Source organism: Phaethon lepturus, unplaced genomic scaffold (assembly GCF_000687285.1).
Source record: "Phaethon lepturus isolate BGI_N335 unplaced genomic scaffold, ASM68728v1 scaffold52361, whole genome shotgun sequence".
NCBI lineage: Eukaryota > Metazoa > Chordata > Aves > Phaethontiformes > Phaethontidae > Phaethon > Phaethon lepturus.
Genome location: NW_010520871.1, coordinates 1 through 11,968, shown reverse-complemented (window position 1 = coordinate 11,968; position 11,968 = coordinate 1). Strand labels below are relative to the sequence as shown.

Genomic DNA, 11,968 nt, shown 5'->3' with positions numbered 1-11,968 from the left:
CGTCGCTCGGCGCACGGGCCTTCTGTCGTGCGGTATCGCCGCCCTGTGATGTACTGTGCCCGTGGCTTGGCGTTACTTTATAGCTCTGTTAAAAAGCGCACGCATAATTCACCATGGCAGCGCTGTCAAGCTTCTGATCTTTTATAATATTTAATCTATAACCTCCTTTTGTATGCTGCAGGCTGTTAAATACCTATCCCACTACCCCCCACTAATCCCCGCTTCCCCACTGTTACCACTGTTTGTTTTTCTCTGCACTAATGCTCTTGCTACTCAATAGGTGCTAGCTGCCTTTTCTCTCATAAATGGCCTGAATTATACACATTTGCTTGTGTTATGAATAATAATTCTAAATTAGGCGTCCACGGCTTCTGTTGCAATGCTGAAGGACCAAATTTGTCAATCTCTTTTATTAGGTCTAATAAAAAAACATAACCTCCATACTGCATACTAAGCGAATTAGTTTTGTCAATAGCATGTGTTTCCCGAGGTTTACTGTATGCTTGTACTGAGTATTTTGAATATGTGAAATGTAATGAAAAATTATAAACATTCATACAATTTAATTATATTTTTATAGGTAAGCATCCCTCCCTTTTTATTTGAAGCCATTTTATATGGTCCTATTGATGACACAAATAGCACGGCAAAGATTGGAAATGGAATCATTTTCTTCACGTTGTATAAGAAAGAAGTGGCCATGTGGGATTCCCTCACTCTAGCAAATGGTAAGTTCTCTACCGTGAAAAGTAGATTGCATGTAAGAAACCCAAACTGTGCCAAAACTTTACAAAGTATAACATTTACTTATAACATTTTATATTTAATTATAAACTAAACCTTGTTGTTAAAAATAGAAAATACATGAAAACCGTCAAAGAATGTCTGCTAGCTCTAGTGTGCACAAAACAATGTTTCTTGTAAAACTTACATTTTGTGTGTAAGTAAATGTTAGTTTTTCTTTTTTAGAGATGAACTTGATAGAGACTGTTTTGTGGTTGTCCTGGTTTCAGCCAGGATAGAGCTGGTTTTCTTCACAGAAGCTAGTCTGAGACTATGTTTTGGATTTGGGATGAGAAACTGTTGATAATGTGCTGATATTTTGGGTTGTTGCTAAGTAGTCAAGGACAGTCCAGCTTCTTGTGCTGGCCTGCTAGCAAGGAGGCTGGGGGTGCATGGGAAGCTGGGAGGGAACACAGCCGGGACAGCTGACCCAGACTAGCCAAAGAGATGTTCCCTACCATACAATGTCATGCCCAGTACATAAACTGGAGTTGGCCGGGGGGTGGAAATCACTGCCCGGGAACGGGCTATCAATCGCTGGGTGGTGAGCAGTTGCTGTATTGGGCATCACTTGTTCTTGTACATTCCTTTGTTGGTATTATTATTGTTGTTATCATTGTTGTTTCCTTCTCTCTTGCTGTCCTATTAAACTGTTTTTATCTCAACCCACAAGTTTTTTCCCAATTCTCTCCCCCATCCCACTGGGGAGGGGGAGTGAGTGAGCGGCTGCGTGGTGCTTAGTTGCCGTCTGGGGTTAAACCACAACAGTGGTATTTGAACCATGTTAAGTTTTCCCAGGCAAAAGGAGTCCTGTTTTTATTAATTTTGTACATAACAGTAGAACTTCAGGCCTAAATTACTAAATTAACTTCTATTTGTTTTTTTAAGCTAACAAGGAGAAACTGCAGCATATAAGAGAGAATGCTGTTCTAAAAGCCCATGAAAAGGCAAAAGAGGAGACAGAAGCAAAAGAAGCTACAAAGCAGGAACACAAAAAATATGCTTTGGAGGCCACAATGAAGGTAAGCTTAGAAGAAACTCCTCAAGACATATACATGTAAACAATTACTAACTAATCTGGCAGCTGCTTGGTTAAATGTACCTTAAAAAATATGAAAAGGACTAATTTTTATTACAGTGGTGAAGAACCTTGTGATTTCTTTGTACTTAAAACATATCTGTTACCAAGTATGAAAATGATACAGAAAAAATACTTGGAAGTTGCCATTTTCCATTAGTAATACTAATGAAAATTTTTGATAAGGAGCTCAGATTTTTCAGTTGAAAGAATACAGTAATGTGCCAAAACTGTAATCTTTTGTGGCCTTTGCTTCAGTACAAATGTTTAGTCATTTAGCACTGTAAAAAATCCTGATGTAAAAAAAAAAAATCTTATTTATTGACTGTTACATTTTATATCAGGTTTGCTGTTCATTGCCTTTTGTGTGTGTGTGTGTATCTTCGTCATTCTGCTTTCTATGTGTATTTTAAGATATGTTCTTTTCTTCAAAATGTTTATCTATATAAAAAGTCTGGTCCTTTCATTTGTGTTTAAAAGGATTTTTAAAAAGATATGACTTTCAAAAGCTAATCAGAAATCTTTACTCTCTGAATCATTTTTCAGTATCTTTCATAACTCTGCTTGTATGACCACATTCATGATGACACTATGCTTGGAATATGAAACTGCGAAAATAATGGTAACTTCTACTTAGTCATCTTACTATTATCAAGTGTTACATATCTCATAGATTTATCATTCAAACAGCTAGAAGAAGCAGAAAGGAAAAGAATTGAAGATATGAAAGAAAAGGAGCGGCAGAAGGTCACTAAGGAGTTGGAGTTATGGAAAAAACAGCAAAACGATGCTGAGAAACAAAAGAAGGTACAAAAAGAAGGGGAACTACATCAAGAAGTAGAGCAATTAGAGGAGAAGAAAGATGAAAAAATGAACAAAACTAGGATTCCTAATGGAGAAACTTCTAAGACCAGACTCAAACCTACTAAAGGTTGTATTATTGGAGTGTATTTTATAATTCTTTAAAGTGTGGGTATCGCTTTATTCCAAGTTGTTTCTAAATAATCATTTATCTTTGTCTCCATCATACTGAACTAATTCTCTTAGATTGCAGTTATTGCAGTGTCTTTATTTTCAGGCAATTTATTGAGCTAAGGCATGTGAGTTCTTAGCTCTGTTTTAAGACTCTGGAAATACAAGGGCAGATTTTGTTCTAAGCTTTAGAAGAGTAAAACAGAAAGCCTTTCTGACAGTGTAATGCAGACTTTCTACGGGTGGAATTCATGTTACACAAAGTTACCTAACTGCTCGTTTTCATAGAAACGGGCAATGTCCTTTCGTTCTCGCTATTCCATGTATTGGCCCCACAGAGAGCCAATTCAGGGAACTAAAACAACAGAAAAGAATTCAGTTTTGTTTTGTTTCTTTGTTTTGGTAAGGTTAGTTTTAGCTCTTGCAGTAGCCACGTCAGAGAATCACATAAGTGACAGAGATAGTGGTGTAAAAGGAGCGTAAGTTCATTTGTGACAGATAATGTAGCCAGTAAATAGATGGCATGATACAAGAATAATAATTTTTTTTAACCTTCCTTTCAAAAGAACAAGTCTAAACCTTTCTAAAGCTATTAAAGATTTAGTTTTAATGTGCAGAATTTCTAAACTAGGTGTACTTTGGACTTTGGTAGAAAACCAGAGAAGTCTCTTTTGCTTCATTTTTCATTTCCAGTACTCCAATTTTTTTTGTAGGTCATGGTTCCTGTAGTATGTTTTCAGAAAATTTAAAGGAAGAACAGTTACCAGCTCCTCGATCTGCTGCTACAATTAAAATCAACTTTACGTCACGAGTTTTTCCTACCGCTCTGCGAGAATCTCGCATCGCAGAAGAGGAGGAGGTAAGGATTGCTCTCTGTTTTAGTATGATGCTTTTACTGTCTTCCAAGGTGGTGAATTATTTACTTTGTATTCGGTAAGTTGACAAACAAAAACGTTACCTGTGCCAAGGAATGTTACCTGTGTAATATTCTTATCTTCCAAAGAATGCAGTCTTACTTAAAATTTAAAGAAACACTTTTATATAAAAATTATTTTCACCAAGCATGTGATCTTGCAGATTAATAAATATCATGTTCCTTTTTTTGGGAGGGGGAAAAAAAAAGACATCAATATTAATTGAATTCCTTGAAGTACAAAATTTGAAATGTCTTACTCTTATATTTAAGTTTGTTTAAGTTCTGTGTTCTTAGAAAGAAGCTCTTTAGAGCTCTATTGAATGAACACAAAGAGTCGTTTTGGAAGTTCCAAAACAAATAAGCAAACAAAAGTGTATTAGTGATGCAGTAACCTTATTTCTCCCATAGTAATAAAATATTTGGGGAAACCTGGAGGTTTTCATATCTAACATTATTAAATATTTCTCTCTGTCCAAAATATGTGGCAAATAGAATTCTTTGGATAAGAGTGAGTGAAGAGATGAAAGCAAAATCCTATTTTGGATTTGAAATTTCCTTCAGAAATAATACTTGCACGTTGTATACTCACAGTGGCTACGTAAACAAGCGGAAGCTCGAAGAACAATAAGTGCTGATTTGTCTGAGCTGGAAGATTTAAAAGAAGAGGAGAAGAATCCAGACTGGTTAAAGGACAAGGGAAAGTAAGTTAGATTCATTTACATGAATGTAATACATTTGAAGATGTATGAAATACGTTTGATATGTATTCATATATGAATATATGAATATATCTTCATATACATATATGAAGATGAATGAAATACAGTAGAAGATGTATTTAAAATGAAATATTAGTTAATATAGTGTGTGTCTACTGTTTAGTTTTGGTATTTTCTATTTATCCTAGACACAGATGGTGAATGGTAGAGATTTTATTGACAACCTGTGAGGTTTGAATCTGATAAAGTCATGAGATGCACTTGCTGAAGCTCATGATGAACAAAATAATTATGAACGCATAATGCATACTCTTTTATGAGGACAGTTAAGTCAGTGCAATATTATACCTAGGTGGTTTTCCTTTAACTTACATTTTTTTATTGAGAGGTTAAACGTCTGTCTAAAACAGACTTTAGGAATTTGATTAAAATATTGGTATGTTTCTATAGCTGTGTTATAGAGAAAGGTTTGAGTAGGTAATCATAATCAGATACATAGGTTTCAAAATTAGTCCTGTGTCTGCATAGATGTGTCCACCTCTTACTGTTCTTCATTGCTTTTAAGCGGTGACTATTTTGTGAAGTTGCGTGTTTACATGTTATATTGTCAGCATCAAGATTGACTGAACTTCAGCTATGTTGTTCTCAGAAAAGGGTCTAAATGACAATTTCCAAGGAAAAGCTTCTAAAACTTCACATTTTTTAAAAGAAATTGTTAATAATAAGCAGGTATTTATTGTTGTGATTTATCACCTTGTTTAAAGTGCGTGTTTCATGTTTTGTTTTATACTTAGCAAAATGTTTGCAATGGGAAACTATCTTGGAGCTGTAAATGCATATAACCTCGCAGTGCGGCTAAACAATAAGCTTCCCTTACTGTACCTGAATCGTGCTGCTTGCCACCTGAAACTGAGAAATTTACATAAAGCTATTGAAGATTCCTCTAAGGTATAAATATATACATTCTCAGACTGTCATCTTATACATGCTTGTCATTTACTACTGTGATGCTTTTTTGAAGCAGATCTGTAAATATTTATTAGTGTGATTCAAAATTTTTAAATTGAAAATTGATATAATGAAGCCATGGTGAAATATTAAAATTTGATAGTGATTGATTAATGAACTTTCAGAAGTTTAAAACAATCACTATCAAATTTTAATATTTCACCATGGATTCATTATATCAATTTTGAATTTAAAAATTCAAATTCAACAAAACCCCCAAACTATGCTTCCACACATTTGGGCCGAATGGCCATATGTTGACTCAGTACATGTTTTTTTACAGGTAAAAAAAGACAACTTTAAACAGGGGAAAAAAGTAAATATGCACAGATACTTTTTGTATTATGTTGTGGTGTTTTTTCATTTGGTGGAAAGGAAAAAAAAAAAAAAGATGGTGGTGATGAGGAGGGTACCTTTAAAAACCCCCAACATACAGCCCTTCTTTAAAAATGCCTGGTGTCATCTCGATGTTTTAGCAGCCATTATTGGTGCAATGAGAGAGGAGAGATCTCAAATGGCACCTGAATAATTTGGAGAAAGTTGTCCCGGAATTATTACTTTTTGAACTAGTAAGTACTTGAGGATTGAAACTTGTGTTGTAGCAGTAGTTACTAGAAAAAACGTGCTTCTTTAGGGTTGCTTTTTTTTTTTTCGGTATAATGATATGTAATATCATGTATTAAAATAGAATACATTATTTGACTGTAATAAACATTTAACACAGCATTTGTCAGTTTTTAGCCATGGTAATGAAACTGTGTTTAGCAAACTGTGGGGTGACAGATATAAATCTTAATGACTAGATTCACAAGTGGTATAGTTAAATTTGAATAGTTATGATGTTACTGTGTAGTAATAGTAATTACGTGAGAGAAGTGTGTGTAAATGCCAAAAAAACCCCCAAAATTATGGAAAATGTACCTCTAAATATTTTGGGTGTTTTCATTTGTAAAGGCACTAGAACTGCTGACACCACCCGTTCCTGATAATGTGAATGCTCGAGTAAAAGCATATGTGAGACGTGGAACAGCATTTTGTCAGCTGGAATTATATACTGAAGGTGAGACCTTGATTTTGTGAAAACACGCACATGGATTTATAGTGATGTGCAAGTAATTCTGTTTAACTCAGTGAGACTGCTCAAACCTTTATTTTTTCAGGAGAGATGTTAAAGGAGGCCTGTACAGTTTGTGTCTCTTTTTTTAATGAACCTTTATACCATGTTCCGTGATTTTTATTTTAATTTACTGGCTAATTGCAATTTCACTTGAAAAATCTTTACAAGTTTTAAGGAAATTTATTTTACTCCTAATGTAAAGGAGTACAAATTAGTTTCTCGATAGAGGAAAAGGCTTTAGTGAGTTGTATATCCTCTGTTTGGTCTATTGGTTAGTCAGTCTTTCTGTGCATAATGGCCAGCTATTGACCATAGCAGCTTGGTGGCCCTGAAAGTTATTAGTGAGGAAGGAATGAGAGGTCAGAGATGAGGTATTTGCATTGGGAGGCATTCAAATGTAGGATCCAAACTGATGTGAGACTAGGTTGCACTAGTTTTGCTGTCCATGAAGTAATGTTTTATTGGTTTTGAGATTACCAACTATAAAACGAACTAAACTTCAAATAACCTGAAATATTTCTACAGTATTTGCTTGTGCAGTGCTTCGTAACATATCTTTGTAAAATGATGTATGAAACACATATTGATGAGCAAAATGTTTCATCAAGTATGTGTGATTTGTGTGAAAATATTTGAATTAACAGTGTTCTTACTGAGTTCTCTAAGAGTTTAGTTTTGTAAGGCAGATTTACAAGTGAAAGTCAGTAATAGAAAGTGAAGAATATTCAGTATGTCAATGTTGAAATACTAAGCCTTTCACTTAAGCCTAATCGGTTACATTTTTCTACCTATTACCTTTTTTCTACCTGAATCCCTTTGTCATTACCTTCTCCATTTGCACTTGGAAACTTTATAAAAAAGAAAAAAGGTAAAATTTATGAGTTAAACGAGACTTTATTTCCTGTACTCATGGTTTGCCTTTTTTTCTGCAAGCTCCAGTATTGACACTTAATGTCTTTTTTTTTTTTTCCTTCTTGTTTTCATCCACTTTCATTCTGTCACTCAATTTTTTCTCTCTTCCGCAGAACACTTCTAAACACTCCTCTCAGGCATTTGTGCACACATATGTGTGTGTGTGTATATATATATATATATGAATGAAGAGGCTCTGTTTCCGTGTTTCAATACATGAAAATGTTTATGTAGTAGAGTGTTTCCACTAAAATGTTTTGTAAAATAATATAAACAAAATACAAATTTATTTACTGTCAAAAGTTAAACCTAATGTCATTCTGATTCCATCTTGCTCAACTGCTCCCTAGTCATATGCATAAAGTATTATCTTGAGTTTTGCTATTATTTCCAGTTAGTCACTAAAGAGGATGTTGTTGCATTATTGATTGACATTCTTATTAATGTATCTATATTAGGCCTCCAGGATTATGAAGCAGCTCTCAAGATTGATCCTAAAAATAGAACTATAGAAAAAGATGCTGAGAAGATTCGACACCTAATTCAAGGAACAACACAAGATTCTAAACAAATGAAAAAGGAATTTTTTGAGAGGGATGACTTTTGAGGGCATCAGAAAGAATCTTAGTTCTCTTCAATATGTTGTTAACTAGACCTTTTTCTGTTTCACTCAGAACTCCTACAGAATTGGTAAAAGATCGGATATATGAATTACTATTTTTGGAAAGTATAGTATTATAACAAACATGATTAGTTATATTTTATACCATTTTGATACAAAGTTGTCATTTTTGCTTTCTGTGAAATACTGGTGAGCCAAATATTAAAAAATGCTTTTGGTACTTGATTTGAAGTTACTCATAACTAAATGAAATATTTGTCTGGAAATATCCACTGAATCTAGACAATGGGTTTTCAGACAACTTTGGTAGCTCCATACAGTCAACACCTGTTAACTTCTTATCTTTCTGTTCTCCACCAGAGCTGAAACAGTTACGTGTTACATGGTTATGGTTATATGCTTTCCTCTTTTCTTATTGTTCCTAGTGGCACATCTGAAACTCTAATTCAGGCATCCAATTCAGAAAACCTCCACCTGGAAGCATAGAGGTAGATTTTATGTCATGCCAAACGTTCTTTTTAAAATAAAGTAATGTACATGGAATATTTTCGGGCTATTTTGAAACATCTGTTTGGCCTGACCAAACAAGGTAATTGGAAAAATTATAAAACTGTAGTGTGGTATTGTAGTGTAATGGTAAATTAATCCTGTGATAAATTGCCCTATCAATGAATATGACTGACTTCTTCCATCCTACTACAGTTAGTAATCTTATAGTGTAGCTGTAAAGCATATTCTAAATAAAAAACATTGTTATTTACATGAGAATATATTTTTCTTGAGCTGATATTTTGATTTGTATTCTGTTGACATTGACCAGTATCTCAGGAGTACTGATGTGATTGAAGATTCTCAAAAAAGGGACCATCCTAGTGAGGACAAAAGTGTTGTAAAATGACATGAAGAATGACACTGTGCTTTGAAGTCCTGCAGCTGTTACTTTGAATAGTGAAAGAATGTAATATAGGATTGTATTGCTTATATATGTATATGTTAGTATTTGTATTGCTGTGACAACCAAAACACTGAACTTGAAGTGGTTCTGTTTTGTTAGGCATTCTATCCAAACTGTGACCATTTCAACTACACTCCTTTCAGTAGCAGTTTTAGCAGACTGAATTTTCCACATCACTCTGATTCCTGAATACCATTTATGATTGATTTCTGTGTCTAGAAGAAAATATTTATTATGCAGATATTGTTACTCTCTGTACATTTTATACTATTGGAACAGGGAGAGGGTAGCAGATGTTGCTTCCAGTTGCTTTATAGCCTTGAGAGAAGTGCTGAGGTGAGTCAGAAATGTCTGAGGTAGCTGCTGTTCCTTGTTTCCTACAGATACCTACTGCATTGCAGTGGAAGGGGGAGAGAATATTTATAGCAGTTGGAAAGAGGGCAATGCAGGAGCTTTAGTGCCTCAGTTGAGTGTAATGGTATACTTGCCAAAATATGGCTATTTTCTGAGTGGAAGTGGGGGCGAAGGAGGAGAGACACTGTCAATGGGAAAAAGAAAATGCAAAGAAGCGGACACTGGTTCTAAGTTTCTGATTTGGTTCCAGAGCCTATTAGAACAATCTGTACAGGCTGTTTGTATTGTAGTGATTTTTTTATAGCTACTCAAGGCTATTTTTCATGTAGACAGGCAGCCTTTTCTACTGCTGTGAAATAGAAACAGTGCCCTTTAAAGGTTAGGGAAATGTATGTGTTTGGTGGCATGAATAATATCTGCCTGTTTCATCTGGTTATATTGGAAGCAAATGGATGGTAAACTCCTGACTTGAATACCTGAGCTGCTGATGTGTACAGCATATCAAAGTCATATGCATTATGGTGGCATTAGTGTCCCAAGATGTAGGAATGTAGAGACTGACTTCAAGTTTTAAAACCAGAAAACACTTTAATTAAATAAACCTTCAGGTCAGTGTCTCTTGCACTTAACTTTCTATAAAATTAGAATTCCACATTTATGATACCATAAAGTTTGAAAGTTTTATTTTTATGAGTTTAGATGTGATGGAGAGAAGTGTATCATCAAATGGGTTACATCCTTTTTTGATACATCTTATTCAGCCTTGTGCAAAATGAAAACAAATCAGATCAGGATGACTGAAATAACAGACAGATTTGTTTTCCTAAAGCTAAGCATCTAGTCTATGACAAAAAGATGGAGATTCATTTTTACAGAGTATGCTGTAAATTGGGGTAGTCGTATACCCTACTTCTGTCAATGGTAGTGTTTAAATAACTACCTTGAAATGATCGACAAGTGAGTAAGTGTTTTGAAAAGGTGTGATCCATTGGATGATAAGTAGAGGGTACCATCTGTGAGATAGGTGGTATAGCACCATATTCACTTGAAGATGTTTTAAACAGTAAAACTTGAGGCTTTGCCAAAGAACCATTGGTCATGAGTGTTTTAGGGTCCAGCATGCAGGAAAACACCGGATTGCCAGGATTTGCACAGTGAGGGAGATGAGATTGGTTTTGCTCAGCGTTCAGACTTGATAGCAGTTTCTCAGCAGAAGTCATCTTCTTTCCCTACTGAGGAGATGAATTTGAAGTCAGTCTTTCAAATAACAGGGTAAAGCATTTCAAATTTGTTTAATGTTTGTGGTCAGAGCAAATGTTGCTCAAGATGTGTATCGAAATACATGCACAGTAGAGAGAGAGGAACTTAACACTACTGATTTTTTACCTTATTTAGTAAACTGTGGACAGTGATAAATGGACCCATGTTGACTACAAAGTATAGTAAAAATTTGAATCTGTATCAATTTATGCATAAGTGATAATCTTGAGCATAGAAAATATTTTAATATGTGTGGCAGTAATAGTTAGTATGGATAATAAAAATATGAATGGGAGTAAGAATATAGTAAGGCTTTGTGGATGGTATGTTTTGGTTTTGACTTTCCCTTTTCTAATATATAGAAATATGTATGCTAAAATAGAGCCTGAAACAAACCTCCAAATGAATGTAGTACTGCAAACACGTTCACATGCATGCATGGTTTTTTTCCTCTGTAGGAGCAAATCAACATATGACAGATACTTCTTAGTACGTTAATAGAAAGTGCTCTAATGCTGTATTGACGAGAATGCTGTAAAACTGCACTGAATAAGGTACCTCCCTTAGTTTTGCGGAGCAAGCCATTCAAAACCTGTTGTTCTTCAGAGATGCAATGAAATCTTTTTTTTGTTTCTCAATCAGGTAAGAGATGAAGAAAACATTTAAGTTGCTAGCTTAGATAACAACAGTCAAGTAAGAAATTCTGATTTTGCTTTTTCTTTGTTTGTTAATGAGGCTTGTTGGTGTCTCCTGATTGTTTTTTACATCAGTAGTAGAGCACTGGTGGGGCCTAAATCTCTGGGCTTTAGGATCTTCCTGTAGTGTGCCCGTTGATGAGATGTGGTCTAGGTGTGTGGCCTTACCCCCAGCCGCAGGCAGCTCCCGGGAAAGGACAGCTTCTCCTGAAGCAGCACGGCTGCAGGCATCTGATTCCAAGCCTGTGCTGATGGGAAACTTTCCAAATTAGTTATTTCACAGTCATCAGAGTTTTTCCTCCTCTCCAAGAGTAGAAGGATCAAATACTTCTCGCCCATATACTGCATTTTTTGGGGGGTGGGGTGTTCTCTGGTAGGATTTTTTGCTTCTTTTTGCTTTGGGTTTGTTTGTTTTCCTTCCCGTAGTACAAGCATTATTCTCATGTAACGGAGCGCGTCCCTTCAGCGCTGGTTGTCCCGTTGCCACGGCTGATCCCGTGATTACACCTGAACAGCGCCCCCCGCGCGGTAGGTGCCTCTGCGCTCCCTCCCGCAGGGACAAACACCGTCACCGGGC

The 11,968-nt window shown here is 35.4% G+C and overlaps 2 protein-coding genes across 2 annotated transcripts; one reads left to right on the top strand and one right to left on the bottom strand.

The window, feature by feature from the left end:
- Nucleotides 1-580: 580 nt before the first annotated feature.
- On the top strand, nucleotides 581-8,361 carry DYX1C1 (dyslexia susceptibility 1 candidate 1; the record flags this gene model as incomplete). The annotated part of the gene is made up of 8 exons (XM_010297521.1): nucleotides 581-728; nucleotides 1,672-1,805; nucleotides 2,552-2,792; nucleotides 3,547-3,692; nucleotides 4,341-4,450; nucleotides 5,263-5,416; nucleotides 6,431-6,536; nucleotides 7,964-8,361. Coding segments are annotated over 8 exons (1,188 nt in total), but the record flags the coding sequence as incomplete, so codon positions are not given.
- A 1,944-nt stretch (nucleotides 8,362-10,305) lies between these two features.
- LOC104628816 (chromosome unknown open reading frame, human C15orf65) lies at nucleotides 10,306-11,622 on the bottom strand. Its single transcript, XM_010297520.1, is given in 2 exon segments — nucleotides 10,306-10,668; nucleotides 11,560-11,622. Coding segments are annotated over 2 exon segments (426 nt in total).
- Nucleotides 11,623-11,968: the final 346 nt, after the last annotated feature.